This window comes from Tachyglossus aculeatus, chromosome 7 (genome assembly GCF_015852505.1).
Source record: "Tachyglossus aculeatus isolate mTacAcu1 chromosome 7, mTacAcu1.pri, whole genome shotgun sequence".
NCBI lineage: Eukaryota > Metazoa > Chordata > Mammalia > Monotremata > Tachyglossidae > Tachyglossus > Tachyglossus aculeatus.
In genome coordinates this window covers 42,659,978-42,682,377 of record NC_052072.1, presented here as the reverse complement: position 1 = coordinate 42,682,377, position 22,400 = coordinate 42,659,978, and the positions used below count along the sequence as shown (strand labels likewise).

Here is a 22,400-nt window from a genome sequence, read left to right as displayed (position 1 = left end):
ATGCATCTCTTCCAGAACGCCTTGCTCTCCATCTGCAATCATTTTCTGGTAGTGTATCCATATAGTTTCCTTGGTAAAAATATGGAAGTGGTTTACCATTGCCTCTTCCATGCAGTATACTTGAGTCTCCGCCCTCGACTCTCTCCCATGCTGATACTGCCCAGTCAAAAAAGTCAAAAAAGTGAGTTTTGACCTGTAGAAAATTGCCTATCATTCTCTAGCCACTGCCCAAGCTAAGAATGGAATGGGTAGGCCTCTGCTTGACTCTTCCTCCCATAGCCGAGACTGGTAGAGTACTGGAAATGTTCCAGATGCGACCCTGAGAGGAGGTAGGGAGAGTATAATATAACAATTAACAGACACATTCCCTGTCCACAATCAGCCATAGAAGAGATGCCTAGGTGTTCTGCTCTTGTTGGTCCATTTCTCGTCCACATCCTGCCTAGTAGAACTATATTGTTGTTAGCTTTGCTGCATGTTGGTAATCTGACTGGATTCCAGTACCTCAGTGTTAGTACTCTAGTCCTGTCATTTGATTCATTTATTCAATCATATTTATGGAGCACATACTGTGTGCAAAGCATTGTACTAAGCAATTGGGAGAGTAAAAATAATAATAATAATCATGGTACTTGTTAAATACTGTGTGCCAAGCATTGTTATAAGAATCAAGTTGGACATAGTCCCTGTCCTACATTGGGCTCACAGTTTAAATCCCAATTTTACAAAAGAGAAGTGAAGTGACTTGCCCCAAGATCACACAGCAGACAAGTGGCGAAGCTGGCATTACAACCCACATCCTCCAACTCCAGAGCCCGTGATCTTTCCACTAAGCCATACAATATAACAACAAACAGACACATTCCTGCCCACGGTTATTTGATGTTGAGAATGGTTCACAGGTGGTGCTTAGAGAAACTGCTCTATAATTAATCATTGGCATTTATTGAGTGCCTAATGAATGCTAGTCACTGAACTAAGCACTTGGGAGAGTATGACAATAGCACAGGTTCTTTCCATCAAGCTTACAACCTAATTAGGGAGAAATACAAACATTAGCTAGATATAATGCCACTGTAGAGACTGAAGTAGGGATCAACAAAATCACTGAGCTTGAAATAACCAAACAAATCCACAGTTAGATAGAGGCAGCATAGCTAAGTGAAAAGAGCATGAGCCTAGTAGTCAGAAAGACCTGGGTTCTTATCACGGTTCTACCACTTATTTCTTGAGTGAGACCTTGGGCAAGTTACTTCACTTCTCTGGGCCACTGTAAAATGGGGATTAAGTCTGTGCGCCCATTGTGGGACAGGGACTGTGTCCTACCTGCTTAACTTGTACCTACCCCAGCACTTACAATAGTGCTTGGCACATAATAAACACTTAATAAGTACCATAATTATTAATTATTACTGTAACAATACAAAATCAATGGAAAGTGAATGAATATTGAATACACTAGTACCTGACGATTTTAGGGACTCCCCTGATTCCAGACTGTGAGCCCATTTTTGGGTAGGGACCGTCTCTATATATTGTCAATTTGTACTTCCCAAGCGCTTAGTATGGTGATCTGCACACAGTAAGTGCTCAATAAATACTATTGAATGAATGAATGAATAAGTGACTTTGAACATTCCAGATGTTTTCTTTGGTGTTTACTTTTTATAACTGTATGACTTTGGGCAAGTCACTTAACTTCTCTGTGCCTCAGTTACCTCATCTGTAAAATGGGGATAATGGCTGTGAGCCCCACATGGGATACCCTGATTATCTTGTATCTACTCCAGTGCTTAGAACAGTGCTTGGCACATAGTAACCACGTAACAAATACCACCATTATAATTATTATTATTATAACACAGTGAAGAAAGTACAGATAATTTTTTTATCATGCTTCTTAACATCAGCCCAGGATACCTTCCCAGTCTCTTCTTCCCAGTTGTCTTTAATCCCATGCATCCCTCCCCAACATAAGGAATTCCATTCCTTCTTGTTCCAGCTGGGATTCTGTAGGATTCTTGCCTTAAATCTCGATAAGTCTTGGATTTTGGATTTTGAAAGAGATTACAGTTTCTCTGTGCAGAGGTAAAATTTGCAAGACAGGACCATGGATGGAAAGCATGGTATTTATTGAGCACTTACTGTGAACAGATCTCTGTACTGACTAGGGAAAATACAGCAGAGTTGGTAGTCATGTTCCCTGCCCACAAAGAGCTTATATTTTAGAGAGAAGCAGTGAAGCAGTGTGGCTCAGTGAAAAGAGCACGGGCTTGGGAGTCAGAGGTCATGGGTTCTAGTACTGCCTGCACCACTTGTCAGCTGTGTGACTTTGGGTAAGTGACTTAACTTCTCGGTGCTTCAGTTACCTCATCTGTAAAATGGGGATTAAGACTGTGAGCCTCACATGGGACAATCTGATTATCTTGTATCCCCTCCCATCCCCACCCTCGGTGCTTAGAACAATGCTTCGCACATAGTATGTGCTTAACAAATACCATTATATTATTATTATTATTATAGAGGGGGATGGTCTGTATTCTGGCACCTTACTGATTGGAATTTGTGGGTCTAATGCTGGATTTATTTTGAAGGAGACAAGGTGAAGGTCTGCGCATCTACTGGGGGAACACAGAGAATCAATCAGTCTTGTCCCGCTGGAACCCTTGGTCCACTGAAGTTCCTTATGCGACATTCACAGAGCATCCAATGAAGTACTGCAATGAAAAGCTCAGGGAAATATGCAAGGTAAGAAATCCTTCCGATGGACCATTTGAACAGACTCCCTTTCAGAATTCCCAAGTCAGAAAACACGGTGAGTGGTTACCATCAACTTCAAGGCATTCATTCAGCTCTCTTTCTCATACTTTACCTTGCTCATTTTCTTATTACAACCCAATCCCCACCCTCTGCTCCTCTAATGCCAACCTATTCTCTATATCCAGATTTCATCTATCCTGTCCCTGACACTTACCTACATTCTGCATCAGGCCTGAGACTCCAACCCCTTCATGTTTGACAGTTCACCACTTACCCCACCTTCGAAACCCCCCTAAAATTACAACTCCTTCAAAGCCTTTCCAGACTAAATCTTTTTTCCCCTATTTTACCTCTGCTCCAACCCAGCAAACTGCATGCCACCTTCCCATCCCTAACACACACACGTTTTGTTTTTCCTAATCCTGCTTGCCATGTTAGCCCAGCTCGGTAGTTTTCCCAAACCAAAAAGGTGTGTCAAGCTAAATTTCAATCTGTCTCCATCATTGTTTTATTATTCTGGGGATAATCTAGAACTGGAGAAGCAACATGGTCTAGTGGATAACACACAGGCCTGGGAGTCAGAAGGATCTGGGTTCTAATCCCACCTCTACCACTCGTCAGCTATGTGACCTTGGAAAAGTCACTTATCTTCTCTGCGCCTGTAACCTCATCTGTAAAATGGATTAAGACTGTGAGCCCCATGTGGGATATGGACCGTGTCCAACCTGATTAGTTTGTAGTGTGGCCTAATGGAGAAAGTACAGGACTGGGAGTCAAAAGGACCTGGGTTCTAATCCTAGTTCCACCATTTGTCTTCTGTGTGACCTTGGACAAGTCACTTAACTTCTCTATGGATCAGTTACCTCATCTATAGAATGGGGGTTAAAACCGTAAGCCCCATGTTGGACAGGAACTGTGTCCAACCCAATTTGCTTGTATCCACCCCAACACTTTTTACAATGATGGGCACACAGTAAGTGTTTAACAAATACCAAATTATTGTTATTATTTGTATCTACCACAGCACTTAATACGATGCCAGGCACATAGTAAGTGCTTTATAAATGCCACCAAAAAAAAAGCACACAAAAAATTACTTATGCCATGTTCCCTTCCCTCTTCTCTCATCTCCCCAGACTAATCACAAAGTTTTTGTACTGAAAATCTAAGTGAACAAAAGGGACAGAATCCATCTATTGCTGTAGTGATCATGTGAAAGCCAGTGGGATACTTATAAAGGGGCTTACCCCTAGGTTCATTTGATGTGCATTCTTGAGGTGGGGAGTGTGAGGTTTCAAGATTTAAATGACTTGCCCTTCTAAGAAACTTGGGGCTGTGTGCATGAAAATTAGTCATTTCACCCCTTAGATTTCCTTTGAGATTCAGAAAACTCACTGAGGCAGTAAACAGCCAAGGGTGATTTCCAATCCCCAGTGTTTGAAACTGTACAGTGGGGTGAGCAGTTCATGAACCATTGCTATTGAGGAAAAGGGAAGAAGTGTGGACTAGTAGAAAGAGCACAGGCCTGGGATTCAGGAGATCTGGGTTCTAAACCTGGCTTTACCACTTATCTGCTGTGTGACCATGGGCAAGTCACTTCACTTCTCTTTACCTCAGTTACCTCATCTGTAAAATGGGGATTAATAATAATAATAATAATAATGATGATGATGGTATTTGTTAAGTGCTTACTATGTGCAAAGCACTGTTCTAAGTGCTGGGGGGATACAAGGAGATCAGATTGTCCCACAAGGGGTTCACAGTCTTAATCCCCATTTTACAGATGAAGGAACTGAGACACAGAGAAGTAAGTGACTTGCCCAAAGTCACACAGCTGACAATTGGTGGAGTCGGGATTTGAACCCATGACCTCTGACTCCAATGCCCGTGCTCTTTCCACTGAGCCATGCTGCTTTTCTAAGGTGGAGATTAAGACTGTTGAGACCCATGTGGGGCTTGAACTGCGTCCAGCCTGTTTAGCATGCATCTACTCTAGCACTTAGTTCAGTGCCTGGCACATAGTAAGCACTTAATATATACCATTAAAAAATGGGAGGGGATGATAATAATAATAATAAAACTCTGCCCATATAAGTGCCGTTGTTATAAACTGATCATCTTTTGTTGCAAAATGTTAAAGCTTTTCAGAAGAAATATGCACTTGGTGGCATTCATTTCAAATGACGCAATCTGCCCTGTTACTAGGTTTGGTCCAAACGTTTGAAATGCTTGAGAGTTTGCTGGGAAGCTTTGCTTTTTGTCTATCTTCTTACAATGCAGAGTGTGTTATCTCTCTCCCTCCCCTCCCCCTTCTCCTGCCTCTCCTTAATGGGCAAGGAATGAGTTCTGAAAATCAAGTACAAATGACTCCTAATGAAATGCCAGGCTCATTGAGTGTGAAATAATGTCAACCTTTGTTTCCAACACATATTCAGCGAATTGGTGAATGAGTTCAGTGGGGAGACCTGATTCTAGTGTCTGCAGGGAGAGCAGTTATTGGTAAGAGAGATTAGTTGATTTTTATTCTCTTGGGAATGGGAGGAAGAGTTTGGTGGGTAAGATTTTAGAAGCTCATGTTAAGTCTCAAAAATGCAAACCGCTTTTCTTCTGGAAATGGTTCTCTACTTTGCAAACTTCCTGGAGTCTTACTGAGGTCACTGAAACTCAAGGGTACTGTAAAGAACTTAAAGAGGTTTTTGGGCTTTTTAAATGGTGTTTGTGAAGCATTTACTATATGCCAGGCAATGTACTAAGCCCTGGGGTAGATACAAGCTAATCAGGTTGTACTTAGTACATTTCCCACATGGAGCTCACAGTATTAATCCCCATTTTACAGATTGAGGTAATTGAGGCATAGAGAGGTTAAGTGACTTGCCCAAAGTCACACAGCAGAGAAGTGGTGAAGCTGGGATTAGAACCCTGGTACTTCTGACTCCCAAGCCCATGCTCTATCCTCTAGGCCATGTTGCTTCTAGAGTTGTGGCAATTCCTTCATTATTTGATATGTTGAAAAGAACTTGCTTTCTTCAGATTTTCCTAGGAGTTTTTCTAGTGGGGATTGTCTGAAGAAAGCAGGAGATGACAGTGATTTTTTGGAGGGGCGGTGGGGAATATTGATATTTTCTTTACCTTTCAAGAGGGGCTTAATATTTAGAAGATTTCAGTACCCATTAACTTCTTGAATTGTTTGCTACAGAGTAGTGGTAGGTAAAAGACATTAAGCTTAGCCAGATCTGAATAGGTTCAAAGTATACTTTGAAATGATATTTTCAGAGGCTGAGAAATGGTAATATCAGCTTTTGGGATCCTATGCCTGAATGCCATCCTGCTTTCTAGACTTTTAGTAAAGTCTTAAAAACATATGCGATTTTTCAGGGAATAATTAATTCATTCATTCATCACCTTTATTTGAGTGCTTACTGTGTGCGAAGCACTGAACTAAGTGCTTGGGAGAGTACAACATAACAATAAAGAGACACAGTCTCTGCTCCCAATGAGCTTATAGTCTAGCAGAGAAGCAGCATGGCTCAGTGGAAAGAGCACGGGCTTTGGAGTCAGTGGTCATGGGTTCAAATCCCAGCTCTGCCAATTGTCAGCTGTGTGACCTTGGGCAAGTCACTTCACTTCTCTGGGCCTCAGTTACCTCATCTGTAAAATGGGAGTTGACCGTGAGCCCCCCGTGGGGCAACCTGATCACCTTGTATCCCCCAGCGCTTAGAACAGTGCTTTGCATAACTATGCTTAGAACTAACTTAGAACTTAGAATTAGCATAACTTAGAACTATGCTTTGCATAGTAAGTGCTTAATAAATGCCATTATTATTATTATTATTATTATTAGAAGACAAGCTTACATCCAAGAGGAGAATCGTTTTACCTTCCCAGTACTATGGACATTGTTGTTAATATTGTTGCTGACAACTGCCTCTCAACAACAATGCAATACAATAGAACCTTCCCCAAGAAAATCACCTATTTACCAGCATAAATACCAATCCAAAAATTAGACAACATGACAAGAGATCCTTAACAATGCAGTGTACTGGCTTGCCTTTCCACTGCAGTAGGGGCCAGTGAACTCTGGCCCACAGAACAAAGACCATTGTCCCCTTTTATACCCTTTCAACTCTCCATGCCCATCCCCGGTTCCATCCTGAAGGTGGGCATCTTCACCTCTGACGTCAATCTGGGTGTCCTAGGGTGTTCCTGAGATGTGTCTGCATGTTTTGGGATGTCCCTTGGTTGGGGGCTCTGGGCAGGTTTTGCAAAAGGGTCATGGTCAGTCAGTTGGAATGTCCTTCTTGGGCTGATTGTCGAATGTTTTTCTGCCCCTTCAATACTGCCAACACTAATAACTTTCCTAGTGGTGATGGGATGATCTATTCTTTGTTGGAGCCCTAATGTCTCTTGTAATTGCCCTGATCCTATTATCCTCCTGTGTTCTATTTACTAGTGGGTGGTTCCTGGTACCTGCCTTTTTGTGTTTCTGCCAGGAACTACCTGCTCCACCCCATTCTCCTGCTTCTTCCAGTATTCCCCAGACATACAGTTTTACTATGCCAACATCCACCATAGGACTCCTTAAACCTTGATACCTAGCCTCCATAACTTATTATTTTTATTATTTCTAAGTTTTCATCACACGCATACACTGGGCAAACTCAATTAACATAGTTCTCTGGCCCACAAAGTATTTACTGCATAAATGAGGGAGGATACATTTTGACCCGAAAAGATAGAAACCAACAAAGATAATATAAACCAAGCAATGAGATGAAAAGGTTAAAACCCCACAGCTCAAAATATCAACTGGAATAGTTACTTAACAGACCTTGGGTATCCTCATCACTCCATGGAAATAGTAAAGTTGCTATCGTATAACTACTCAACTCTGGCAAGAATGATAAAGATGATCACAATGGGCATCTGTCTCTATTTCAACTCCAGTGTGGTTATGTGGAAAGAGCACAGGCTTGGGAGTCAGAGATCGTGGGTTTTAATCCCGCCTCTGCCACTTATCAGCCGTGTGACTTTGGGCAAGTCACTTAACTTCTCTATGCCCTCAGTTACCTCATCTGTAAAAATGGGGATTAAGACTGTGAGCCCCATGTGGGACAACCTGATTACCTTGTATCTACCACAGTGCTTAGAACAGTGCTTGGGACATAGTAAGTACTTAACAAATACCATCGTCATTATTGAAGCAGCATGGCTCAGTGGAAAGAGCACAAGCTTGGGAATCAGAGGTCATGGGTTCTAATTCCGACTCCACCACTTATCTGCTGTGTGACTTTGGGCAAGTCACTTAGTTTCTCTGTGCCTCAGTTCCCTCATCTGTAAATAGGGATTAAGACTGTGAGCCCCATGTGGGACAACCTGATTACCTTGTATCTGCCCCAGAGCTTAGAACAGTGATTGGCAAGGCTCTCCATCACCTCACCCCCTCCTACCTCACCTCCCGTCTCTCCTTCTACAGCCCAGCCCACACCCTCAGCTCCTCTGCCGTTAATCTCCTCACCGTGCCTCGTTCTCGCCTGTCCCGCCATCGACCCCCGGCCCACGTCCTCCCCCTGGTCTGGAATGCCCTCCCTCCCCACAGCCGCCAAGCTAGCTCTCTTCCTCCCTTCAAGGCCCTACTGAGAGCTCACCTCCTCCAGGAGGCCTTCCCAGACTGAACCCCCTCCTTCCTCTCCCCCTCCTCCCCCTCTCCATCCCCCCGCCTTACCTCCTTCCTTTCCCCACAGCACCTGTGTGTATATATATATATATGTTTGTACATATTTATTACTCTATTTTACTTGTACATATCTATTCTATTTATTTTATTTTGTTAATATGTTTGGTTTTGTTCTCTGTCTCCCCCTTCTAGACTGTGAGCCCAGTGTTGGGTAGGGATCATCTCTATATGTTGCCAACTTGTACTTCCCAAGCACTTAGTACAGTGCTCTGCACACAGTAAGCGCTCAATAAATATGATTGATTGATTGATAGTAAGCGCTTAGCAAATACCATTATTATTATTGTTATTCCCTCTTCCTCCCCTCTACCTCAGTATTCTCCTCTGTCTGGATCACCTCTGTCGGTAGCCAGGGCCCTTAGGACAGGTAGAGATAGGAGTGTTAGGGTTATACTAATCCTGAGATTACTAAAAGCTTCCCTTCTGCTTTCTAGGTCTCAGATCTTGAGGGTCCCTGCAGAGCTGTCATCTGAAAGTAAACTATAATTGTACTGTTGAAACCCCAGGGATTCAAAGCTCAGATCCAGGAAGCAGCATGGCCTAGTGGAAAGAACATGGGCTTGGGAGTCGGAGGGCCTGGATTCTAATTCCACCTCTGCCACTAGTCTGCTCTGTGACCTTGGGCAATTCATTTAACTTCTCTGGCCCTCAGCCCATCTCCTGTAAAATGTGGATTCAACACCTGTTCTCCCTCTTACAGTTTAAGACCTGATGATCTTATATCTATCCCAACTCTTAGCACAACATTTTGCACACAATAAGCATTGAAGAAATACCATGATTCTTACTATTATTACCCAGCTATTTCCCTGATGCCTCTGCCACCTTCTTAGGTCATAGGAACATTTGGATGAAGTAATCGTACTCACTGAAGCTCCCACAGATCTGCTTCTGGGTTACTTCTGGTTTGGCAGTGCCACTCGAGACTGAGAGACTCTGGATAATTCTGTTGCTCTCCCACTGTCCCAACCCATGATTCACCACCCTCAGAGGTTACCTGTCAAAAAAGAGTTCACGGGGAAAGACAACTCCCTGCATCCTTCACTGTCTCGGGGAAATGTGGGTCCCTACAAACTATCTGGGTTGGTTTACTGTAATAATAATGATGGTATTTGTTAAGCGCTTACTATGTGCCCAAGCACTGCAGTCCACCTAACTCCTTTGTTAGCCTGCGAGATGATTTACCAAAAACTAAGAGGACGTTCTGGAGAAAATATATACATAGAGTTTCTATTAATCAGAAACGACTCAATGGCACTTGATAATAATAATAATAAAGAGATAACTGTTTATGATTTCTGTATGACAAGTTAAATCCAGGCAGAGAACAACAGTAAGGCCTCCTCTAGACACTATTCTCATAGTGTTCCTGTGAAACAGCCCTATCATACCTGTTGCCAGCTTTACCAAAAAGCCTAAATTCAAAGATCAACTCCGATAAGTTTGTGAAAATCAACTTTTGATTGAAAAAATACAACATAAAAAACATTCCGTGTGGCTGTCAGGTCTTAACCTTGGGACCTATCTGACCATTCTTTTTTTAGTGCAATGGTGTGGTTTGTGTCTAATGTTGCCAACTTTGCTTGGGGAAACTGAATTTTGATCTTTCACCCTCCCCACTTTGCAGATAGAGAATTGCACAGAGAGAGTGGTTAAGCAGCCTCCCAAGGTCAAGGCTAGAGCTTAAATTCCTAGTCCAGGGAGCACGGCCTTCTCGATACAATTGCCCTTTAAATGATGTTAATCTTTTCTTCCCAGTTTCCTAGTTTGAGCCTGAGATATGATCCTTTTTGTACATATCTTGATGAACTCAAACACTAACAGAGGTGACTGTGTCTGCCATTCTAAATAGAAGTCTTTCTAACAGTTGGCTGGCAGGCCGGCAGTCTTCACTGAAAGGAAGGAAACAGTTCTGTAGTATACCACAAATATTTTGCTCTGAGGATCTTCAGCCCACTCTTGCATAGTTTTACTTCATTCGAACGCAGGGCAGGATAATCTTCTGGCAACATCATTCAGAAGATGTCTGTCCATCATGATAGGCACCTGAGAAAACCTTTGCTCACTTGATGCCATTACCAGTGAGCTGATAAACACTCTCACTATGCAGGCTGATGTTACAGACTTTCAGCTCTGTAATATGTGTACCTTGATTTTCAGACCAGAGTCCTGGGTTGTTCTAATGTTGTGGGGTCAAACCAATAATTCTTAGGATGAAAGAGACAAAAGAAACTATAAGTGGAAGTCTTTTTGAATATATCTAGGATTGTGGGTTGTGACAGGTCTGCAAAATGCTTCCTGTTCCTCTCATATGTCAAATACACTGGGTGCAATTTACAATACTGACTAGAAGCAGTGGAAGAAATTTGGATTATAACAGGGGCAGAAAGCTTGTTTTCTTGCCCTTTTTCTGAATCATCACCTTTTGTTAATCTTTTGAAGCCCAAATCAGCTTTCTTAGGGGTTGTTGAGCAGAACAATGGAGGTTTTTAAAAAGTATTTGCTAATTTGAAATTAACTTGGCTTGAACTGCAGATCAGAGTGCTAATTTAGGTTAGTGTAAACCAGTTGCCTGGGAAACAGATGTGGATCTCCCATCTATAAAGGACCTTAATGCCAATTTTCAGTTCTTGAGCATCTGAGAAACTTTCTTTCCTTATCTATTTCCACCCATTACCAGTTTGTTTGTTTTTCTCTTTCACCTCTTTAAGGATTCCACATAATCAGTCTTGGGTCACCCTGCTGATATTTAACTTTCTTTCATCCCACTGTGGTTTGCAATAATGAAGAAGCCAGCAGTACACCACAGAGCCTGATTCTAACACTAGAATGACTTGTTGAATTCACTGCATGTGTAGAATATGGAGCGCTAGAGTTTAGTAGTCTGAAGTCCTGAGCAGAGAATTAGAGTCATAGCAAAGATTTTCCTACGATTCAAGTAATGGTTGGAGTTTCCTTTGACATTTATTCTCTTGGTGCCATAAAGCTTTAGGAGATTGTTTTCTGAGGACTAGCAACATATCCTAGTGCCTGTAAGCTTCTTGCAAGCAAGAAGCATGCCTACCAATTCTGTCATATTGTATTCTCACAAGCGCTTCATAGAGTACTCTGCACCCAGCAAGCACTCAATAAATACAATTAATTGATAGTCTTAGTCCTTTAAACCCTAATCTATTGGGGAGAAATAATGATAATTACTGCTACTACTACTAATAATAATAATTGCGGCATTTGTTAAGCTCTTACTAATGTGCCAGGCTCTGTCCTAAGCACTGGGATGGATAGAGTCTCTGTCCCACGTGGGGTTCCCACTCTTAATCCCCATTTTACAGATGAGATAACTGAGGCACAGAGAAACAAAGTGACTTGCCCAAGGTAACATAGTGGACAACCTCCTAACATCCCCCTTACCAAAGTCATGATGGATTGGCCCTCCTACCCTCTCTCTTGTTGCTTCCTGTAGACTGTAAGTTCATGATGGGTAGGAAACACATCTGTTAATGCTGTTGTACTCTCCCAAGCCCCTCTCTGCACATAGTAAGTGCTCAATAAATACCATTGGTTGACTGAATGATAAGTTAGAGAAGCAGCGTGGCTCATGGGAGTCAGAGGTCGTGGGTTCTAATCCTGCTGCCACATAATAATAATAATAATAATAATAATAATAATGATGGAATTTGTTAAGCACTTACTCTGTGCAACACACTGTTCTAAGCACTGGGGAGGTTACAGGGTGATCAGGTTGTCCCACGGGGGGCTCACAGTCTTAATCCTCATTTTACAGATGAGGGAACTGAGGCACAGAGAGGTTAAGTGACCTGTCCAAAGTCACACAGCTGACAATTGGCAGAGCTGGGATTTGAACCCATGACCTCTGACTCCAAAGCCCATGCTCTTTCCACTGAGCCACACTGCTTCTCTATGTCTGCTGTGTGACCTCAGGTGAGTCACTTAACTTCTCTAAGCCTCAGTGACCTCATCTTTAAAATAGGGATTAAGACTGTGAGCCCCACGTGGGACAACCTGATCACCTTGTATTCCCCCCACCCCGTGCTTAGAACAGTGCTTCACACATAGTAAGTGCTTAACAAATGCCATTATTATTATTATTATTATTACGTGGCAGTCAGGATTAGAACCCAGATCCTTCTGACTCCCAGGTCTGTGAGAAATCCAAGAAGCAGTGGTGACACCAAATGGAGATTTCTGTACCTGGGAAAAAGTTTTGATTGTTATGGTCTCTAACCACATGCTGGTTCTATGGTATTTTGCTACTCTTTACTTGGGTAGGCTGCATACTCAATGACAATCTTTGCTTGGAAGATAAATCAGTCAGTGCTATGTACTGATCATTAAGATTCTTGAGGAGGCTGGGTTCTATCCTTAGTAAATCAGGCTTTTCCCACTGTGTTTTGGAAAATTGGCCACTTTAAGAAGCTGCATTAACTCTTCCACTGAAAACTCAGAGGGATTCTGTCTAAATGATAAGCCACATGCATTGGCTATTATTGCTGGACATTGTCTATCAAATGGACATTGTAACTGCCCCCTAGGAATTTGCAATCTAAAACAACATTACCTGGCTCAAACCTGGAAGGAAATAGCAACATACATTCATGCCAAAGGCCCTGGAAAATTTAATCCCATAAATAACAATTCTGTCTGAGAATTACAACATGCTGAAAACAGGACAAACTGATCCTTGAATAAGGTTGGGGAATCCCTTTCCTCCAAAACTACTCCAAATGAGAATTCCATTTTAATCATCACCACACCACAAAAACTAATTGGGTGGGGTTGATACCTATGGATTTCAGATCAATCAAGTAATCAATCAAGGGTATTTATTTAGCATTTGTGGTGTCCAGAGCGCTGTACTAAGTATTTGGGAGAATACAACAGAGTTGGTAGATATTTTCCCAGCCCACAAGGAGCTTACAGTCTAGAGGGGAAGACAGAGAGAAAAATTAATTTTGGACTAGTACAGTGCTCTGCACATAGTAAGTGCTCAATAAATACAATTTAATGAATGAATATATACATTAGTGCTATGGTGCTGAGGGTGAGGTGAATATCATGGGCTTAAAGGGTATAGATCCAAATGTATAGGTAATGCAAAAGAGAGGGAGCAGAGGAAATGAGGGTACGTAATTTTAGTTAAGCTTTGAAGTGAAGAGAGGAGTGGTCTGTCATACATGAAGGGGAAGGGAGTTCCATGCCAGAGCGAAGATGTAGGCAAAATATTGGTGGCGAGATAGACAAGATCAAGATACAATGAATAAGCTGGCATTAGAGGAGCAAAGGTTGCAGACTGGATTGTAGTAGGAAATCACTGAGGTAAGATAAGACAGGGAGAGCTGACTGACTGCTTTAAAGTTGATGGTAAGGACTTTCTTCTCAAGGGGGAGGTGGATGGGCAACCACTGGAAGTTCTATGAGGAGATCTTCACTGACTCTCCACTGTTTCATTCTTCCTCCTCAGATGTCTGCATTCACGGCTAAGCTGCTGCCAGCTGTTGAAAATGCTCACAAAGACACCATGGGACCACGAAGAGGAAAGGGCGTGATAGTTTTGACTGAACCCATTTTGATCGAGACCTACACGGGAATTATGTCTTTCATCGGGAACCGCAACAAACTCGGCTACTCCCTTGCTCGTGGAAGTGTTGGATTTTGAGGCAGATCAAGTTTTGTCAATTTATAGTAAAGCAGATCATTTTTGAAAATTGTTGAATACTTGAAAATTGTTAATTCATTTTTTCTGGCTACTTTTCTAAAATACTTTAATTTTTATGCAAGAACTCCAGCTAAACAGGAAACCTAAATTTGAATCAATCCATAATTATATTTATTGAGTGCCTACTATGTGTAGAATACTGTATTAAGTGCTTGGGAAAGTACAGTACAGTAGAATTAGCAGCCATGTTCCATACCCAAAGAGAACTTACATGTCTTTGGATATGGTTACCCCTTACATTCAAGCCAGACCAATCGTCCCTATAATTTGAAAATATCCAAAAAGTAGACCTAATAAGCCCACCCATGGGACAATATCATTTCAGGACCTAAAACATGAAGCATTATTGTTTTTCCTTGCTCCAGGACATTTGGAAACATTACTTTGAACAAGAAAGAGATGGACAAAACATTTAGAAAACCATTGGCCTTTACAATCTAGGGTGAATTAAAGTACACTGTGGCATACTGAAATTACATCCATTAATGATCCTCAATTGTTCTTTCTGTAAGGATTTTCCTGTTTAGAGAACAGGGAATTTGCTGCTTTATGCATCAGTGCCAAATTGTCAGATGCTGGCACATGCAAGTTAATTTTAAACTAATATCTTCATCAGAAGAGAAGCATTTGGCATCACATTTTAAGGGTAAGGAATATATTTTCCAGCATGAGTTAAATGGATTTGGTATTTCAAATAGAGAATATTTTCAGAAAATCAAAATGCTGTTGTCTATTTTACCTTAATAAAGCATGTTTCTCCATTAGCCATTTCTTTTTGAGTTCAAAGCCAGCAGAAACGATTCCTTTAGTGTCAAAATTCTGAACCTCTTAGAATTTCATTTTAATTTCACAAAATATTACTGGGACTTTAAAAATGATCACCTAGCTCCCAACTTCAAAGACCAGTAGATTTTATCCTTCTTTTGGTGAAGCAGCGTGGCTCAGTGGAAAGAGCCTGGGCTTTGGAGTCAGAGGTTGTGGGTTCAAATCCCGGCTCTGCCACGTGTCAGCTGTGTGACTTTGGGCAAGTCACTTAACTTCTCTGGGCCTCAGTTACCTCATCTGTAAAATGGGGATTAAGACTGTGAGCCCCCCGTGGGACAACCTGATCACCTTGTAACCTCCCCAGTGCTTAGAACAGTGCTTTGCACATAGCAAACACTTAATAAATGCTATTATTATTATTATTATTATTATCTTCAGAAGTGAGAATTCAACCCTTTCTTTTTAGGCTGCTTCCATCATTAATGACTCTTGGCAACGACCAGTTCCACTGACCTCCACACTTTGGAGAGGGAGGAGGAAGGCAGGAGAGTAACTCCATGGTACCACTCCCTAAAGATTTAGCTGAACCCGTTGAAGAGAGGGATTGAGAGGAAGTAGAGGGCCCAGGTTAAGGGAAAAAGAAGACCCCTAACCATTTTGAGGCAGGAGGTCAGTGGGCCTGGGAGAGTAGGCACAGCAAGAGCTTATGCTATGGATCCAGAAAACAGGGAAGAATTGGAGAGGACCCCAAAGGTCCAATGGCTAGGACTCCAGAGGATCAAGTCCCCTGCCCCTAACGGGGAGAGGAATGTGAGCCCTGGGATGTGAGAAGCACTTAGTTGAAAGAGCCCAGGCTTGAGAATCAGAGGTCATGGGTTCTAATCCTGGCCCTGCCATTTGTCCGCTGTGTGGCTTTGGGCAAGTCACTTCACTTCTCTGTGCCTCAGTTACCTCATCTGTAAAATGGGGATGAAGAGTGATCCCTTCAGGGGACAACCTGATTACTTGTATCTACCCCAGTGCTTAGAACAGTGCATGGCACATAGTAAGTGCTTAAAAAATATCAAAATTATTATTATTATTAGTAGTAGTAGTAAAAAATATCCAGTCAAAACCACCGTTCCCTGGATCTACGACTTCTCCTTTCCCAGACCTCTGTATTTCCCTGTAATAATAATAAGAATGTTGGCATTTGCTAAGCGCTTACTATGTGCCAAGCACTGTTCTAAGTGCTGGGGTAGACACAAGGTAATCAGGTGTGGGGCTCACAATCTCAATCCCCATTTTACAGACAAGGTAACTGAGGCTCAGAGAAGTTAAGTGACTTGCCCAAGGTCACACAGCAGATAAGTGGCAGAGGCGGGATTAGAACCCATGACCTCTAAGTCCCAAGCCCAAGCTCTTGCTCCTAGGCCATGGCTGCTTCTCTGTTACCTTGTTAAGAATCTATAATGAAGTGTTGAGATCCCAAATCTGGGCATCTCTTTGTAGTAGGGACTAGAGGAGAAGCTCTGGGTGATGGGAAGATGAGTAGAATGGGGAGCTGTGGGAGTGGGAGCAAAAGCTTTGTCCGTGGGCTGCCTGCAGCCACCCCCAGGAGTGGTGATGATGATGATGGCATTTGTTAAGCGCTTACTATGTGCCAAGCACTGTTCTAAAAGTGGGGTGGTAGCTAGTCTCTACTGACGTCTATGCCTTTGGGAGATGCCTGGACTTCAGCCATAGAGTTTGGGCAGTGTTAGTGGTGCAAGGACCTGGGGAACAGTGAGGATGTCACCGAGACCTGCCTTACAAGAATGGTAAACTGGAGGATTTCAGGACCCAGCAGAAGCTGAGTATGGTCCGAGACCTCCTGAAATGACTCCTGGGGCTTTTTGGGCTGGGTTTTAGGGCTGAAAGCCCCTGTTAGCATCACATCCTTTCACCCAGTAAGTTGGGAGAGTGAATTATATCAGATTTGGCAGACATGTTCCCTGCCCAAAATGTGCTTAAAGTCTAGAGCAGAAGAGAGAATACAGTTATAGCCAGGAAGGATGAATTTGAAATGCTAAGTTCAGTCTGGGGCTGGCATTTCCACCCATGGTATTCTGCAGCAAGGCTCCAGAAATGCAGGAAAGCATACAGAGGTGATGACCAGAGTTTAGAGCTTTATATACTATTACAGACCAACTGTGTCTCACTGTCTGATGAAAGCCACACTGGCCTTTCTGATTCTGTGCTCTACCTATTTGTCCTTGTACTATTAGTGTACTGCTGAGGTAGCAGAATTTGGTGGAAGCCTCATGTTCCATTGTTGCCGCGAAAGCCTTTGGTTATGTGTGAAGTTTTCTAGGTATTCCAGGAGATTTTTACTCAGTGGTGTTCATGTTCAGAGATGTAACCACCAAACTTAATGATATGCTGCATACCTGGACTCTGGTACCTCCTGGATGTAATATTAATGATGATAATAATAATAATGATGATGGCATTTATTAAGCACTTACTATGTATAAAGCACTGTTCTAAGCACTGGAGAGGTTACAAGGTGATCAGGTTGTACCACGGGGGGCTCACAGTCTTACTCCCCGTTTTACAGATGCGGTAACTGAGGCACAGAGAAGTTAAATGACTTGCCCAAAGTCACACAGCTGACAACTGGGGGAGCTGGGATTTGAACCCATGTCCTCTGACTCCAAAGCCCATGCTCTTTTCCACCGAGCCACGCTGCTTCTCTTAAAATGATGGTATTTGTTAAGCACTTACTATGGACCAGGCACTGGACTAAATTCTGGGTGGATACAAACTAATTGGGTTGGACACAGTCCCTGTCCCACGTGGGTTCACAGTCTCAATCACCATTTTACAGATGGGGTAACTGAGGCCCAAAGAAGTGAAGTGACTTGCCCACGGTCACACAGCAGACAAGTGGCAGAGCTGGGATTGGAACCCATGACTTTCTGACTCCCAGCCCCGTGCTCTATCCACTATGCTTTGCTGCTTCCAGCAGCAGAGGGGATGGTGGAAGGGTCACAACAGTGGACTGATAAGGAGTAGCAGTGCAGAGCAGCTCGCCGGATTAATGTTCAACAGTTGCCGCAACCTGGAGGAATTTTGGCCATCACAGTGACAGGCTATGCCAGATGCCACATTGCTGACCAGGAGGGTTGACCTCATCTAACCTATGTGGTCTGCTGAGTCTTGGAAGGTTCTAAACTAAGCATTCTTCCTTTGAAGATAATCTTTCTTCAAAAAGACCATGAATATTTAATGCAAACCACAAATGCATTTGTAGCATACTGTTTTGGCCTGGTCCTAGACTCCAGGTCAGGAAGATTTGGTTAATATTTAACTTTTCTCATTTTAAAGCCTTTATTTTCCCCCAATTCTTTTAGGGTCTGTAAAGATATTATTCAAGGGTTTGGTCCAGAAGACTTGTTTACTCAAATTTTTAGGCTTATTCATCGCCCTCTCTGTCAATTATACAAGCACCTGGGTAATGCAGCAATTCAAATCTCAAACCTGAAATAACCCCTGTGCTTTTTTTCTCATTGCCTACATCCGTTCGGGTCCTTCTCCTTCCTCCTTTCCTCGTATTTTTCCCTCTACTATGTCAAATATTATTACAGTCCCCAAGGCAAAAGCTTCTATTCAGACTGTAAAAGGAAATGTTGAAATCCTTAGCTATCCTGTCAACAGTAGTGGAATGAAAAAGTGGTTGGGTGTTTTGGCAGTGGTTCTCTTGCAGCCATAATTGGCAAATTATTGTAATAACATAGGGCTAAAATCTCCTTTGCACCAAGAAGGTGGAATTTGCTAGTAAGAGGTTCCAAAATATCCCCTGAGTCTGATTCTGTTCTCCTTTAGGGAGTAGCATTCTATTTGGCTTAGTGATCCAAGCCAGACCAGTTTTAAGGAAACCTGAACTCTTTACAAGTGAACTTTTCGAAAGAACAGACAAACAGAAAACAGAATATCCTGGTCTCACTTCATTTGAAATTGAATGAGGTTCTTTCTTGATTCCAAGGAGACTGGCTTTTGTCCATTATTCATGTTCCAGAGTGGTTGGGCCATTGATCTGGATTCTTTTCAGCATTGGTAAAAATCTGCAGCAGTTATGAAGAGGTTTTCTCATTCAGTAATGCTTTGCTTGTAATAATGATTGTGATATTGTTAAGAGCTAACTATATGCCAAGCACTACACTCACTGCTAAGATAGATACAAGATAATCAGGTCCAACACAGTACCTGTCTTCCATGAAGCTCACAACCCAAGTAGAATAATAATAATAATAATAATAATAATGGTATTCATTAAGCATTTACTATGTGTAAAGTACTGTTCTAAGCTCTGGGGAGGTTACAAGGTGATCAGGTTGTCCCACGTAGGGCTCCCAGTCTTAATCCCCATTTTACAGATGAAGTAACTGAGGCCCAGAGAAGTGAAGTGACTTGTCCAAGGTCACACAGCTGACATGTGGGGGAGCTGGGATTTGAACCCATGACCTCTGAATCCAAAGCCCATGCTCTTTCCACTGAGCCATGCTGCTTCTCCAAAAAAACTGGTATTTGTTAAGTGCTTACTATGTGCCAAACACTGTTCTAAGTGCTGGGGTCAATACAAGGTTATTAGGTTGTCCCACATAGGGCTCACAGTCTTAATCCCCATTTTACAGATGGAGTCACTGAGGGACAAAGAATTTAAGTGACTTGCCCAAATTCACACAGCTACCAATGACAGAGCCTGGTTAATCTCCAGTTTACAGATGAGAAAACTGAGGCACAGAGAAGGTAAGTGACTTGCCCAAGGTGACACAGCAGGCAAGCAGCAGAGCTGGGATTAGAACTCAGGTCCTCTGACTCCCCTGTCCTTGCTATTTCCAGTAGGCCACACTGCTTGTGACACCCATTGATATTCTAGCTGGCTATTTTAATTCGGTTTAGTTTGACCCTTCCAGAAGTTGCCCCCAGAAATTCAAAATTGAAAGTCATTAAATGGGGAAGACTAAGAATGGGTGGTAGTGGGGATGTGCAGAGGGTCAATGAAGGAGACTGATCTCTAAGATGTGACCTTTGGAGATGGCATGGGTAGAGATGTGTCAGAAGACTTGAGTTCTAGCCCTTATTTTTTCAACTACTTTGTTGAATGGCCCTGGACAAGATCCTAGTAACAAACAAAGCAGTACCATCTCGGGGAGCTTAAACTGCCAGTGTTTGCTTGCAAACAATTATATTTTGGACTTCACGGATGGGTCAGTACAACTGACCGGCAGGTTTCCATCCTGACTTTGTTCAACCTGATGATCTTGTATCTACCCCAGCACTTGGCATATAGTAAGCACTTAATAAATAGCGCAAGTACTATGATTTTTTTTTCCTGGGTACCAGCCCCTATCCTATGACAGGACAAGAGTTTACATGGCGCTAAGTCCTGTATTGGCCATATAGTCTGCTCTTGGCCCATGGAATTCCTGGTCAGGAAGCTCCCGAGTTGGTGTATCCTCAGTTGTGATCTACTCAGGGAGGTACTCGGGTATTCTGTATGGTTCTCACTCCCGTAGATCTCATGGGGTAATCCAGAAGACTGTGAGCCCCCGTGGGACAACCTGATTACCTTGTAACCTCCCCAGAGCTTAAAACAGTGTTTTACACAGAGTAAGCGCTTAATAAATGCCATCATTATTGTTATTATTATTGGTAGGTACATCTTAATCACCTCCTAGACTGATCTCAAAAGGGTTTGGAAGAGAGCACTATAAAAAAATGTCCCAGGGAGAGTCATTTTATCAAATTGGTTCAAAATAAGATGATGTTGGTGGGCCTCAAACACTGAGATCCCAGACTAACATTTCCCTCTCTTGCCCTTCCCAGTGTTCCCCAACCCCTGCACTGCTGTAGCTATTTTTGTCCATGGTGGAGGAACGGAGAGGGTGTTTCTAGCACTACTGCAAGGAGTCTGAGGCAGTTGCTCCTTTTGAGTCACAGTGTAGAAAGAATAGAAAAAGCAGTGGAAAAAGCACGGACATGTGAGTCACAGGACATGGGTTTTAATCCCTCCTCGTTTGCCTGCTGTGTGACCTTGGGCAAGTGACATAACTTTTCTGTGCCTCAGTTACCTCATCGGTAAAATGGGGATTAAATTATTCTCCCTCCTACTTAGACTATGAGCCCCATGTGGGACTGTGAGCTCCAGGTGGGACAAGGATTGTGTCTAATCTGATTGATTTATATCAACCCCAGCACATAGAGCAGTGCTTGGCACAGAATAAGGGTTTAGCAAGTACCATTATTTTCACCAAAAGGTTAAAACAGCCTCAGAGTGATAAACTGCCAAGAATGGAAATCCTAGCTGTTACCTTAGGGCTTGAAAGGTTAGAACAGTTGTCTGTCTCCCCCTTCTAGACTGTGAGCCTGTTGTTGGGTGGGGATTGTCTCGATCTGTTGCCGAATTGTACTTTCCAAGTGCTTAGTACAGTGCTCTGCACACAGTAAGCGCTCAATAAATACGACTGAATGAATGAATTTTAACCATCACTTTTCTAAAATAGTCTGTTTCTTCGACCCCAGTAGATTTGGATGGGGAAATATTGTTTCTATTATTTTGGAAATTTTTCAGACAATTCTTCCAAACCTCTACCAATTTTATTTCTTGGTTTGAAGTCTCAACATTTGTCAGTCAGATGCAGGCCAGCAGAAATGAGCTCAGATCAGCAGTAGTATCAGTAATTACTAAACCCTTATTGTGTGCAGAGCACTGTACTGAGTGCTGGACAAGAGCTCACGGGTGGGGATTAGGCCCAGACCCTGTCCGTCGAGTGAATCGTAGTCTATAAATATAGATGGGGAGAGGTCTGGAGACACATCAGAAACAATGAAACACGAAAGCAGCATAAAAGACAAGGACAGATATGCAGTACACTAAAGCAGCTTGGCCTAGTGGATAGAGCAGAATCAGAAGGATCTGGGTTCTAATTCTACTCCTGCCCCTTATCTGCTGTGTGACCTTGGGCAAGTCACTTAACTTCTCTGTGCCTCAGTTACCTCATCTGTAAAATGGTGATAAAGACTGCGGGCCCCACGTTGGGCAGGGACTACATCCAACCCAATTTGCTTGTATCCACCCAAGAACCGAGTACAGTGCCTGGCAATGGACCACAATTCAAATACCACAATTCTTAAAATAAAAACAGAAGTCAACAGGGAGATGTATCTAGAGGAGCATTTCAAGCTCCTCATGATTCAGAAACGCGGTGCCCATCTGTAGCCACAACTCCGCTACCACAGCTGCTTGCCTACATAAAGTTATATGAGGTCTCTTGCTGCAGGTGCTGTTCTCTTTCCTATTGGAGTGGTGGAAAGCAGGACAGGTTGGAGGTCTCCTCAGTGGTATGGAGGGAAGCCAGGGCTTCTGGGTGACAGCCT

At 42.7% G+C, this 22,400-nt stretch overlaps 1 protein-coding gene across 1 annotated transcript in view; it reads left to right on the top strand.

The window, feature by feature from the left end:
• TPRG1 (tumor protein p63 regulated 1) overlaps positions 1–14,205 on the top strand; it is a 117,495-nt gene extending 103,290 nt beyond the window's left edge. Inside the window, exons 5-6 of the mRNA XM_038749735.1 lie at positions 2,595–2,748; positions 13,980–14,205. Coding sequence (XP_038605663.1) covers positions 2,595–2,748; positions 13,980–14,174 — 349 coding nt within the window. The 3' untranslated portion in view covers positions 14,175–14,205. The remainder of the gene's footprint in view (positions 1–2,594; positions 2,749–13,979) is intronic.
• The last annotated feature ends 8,195 nt before the right edge of the window (positions 14,206–22,400 follow it).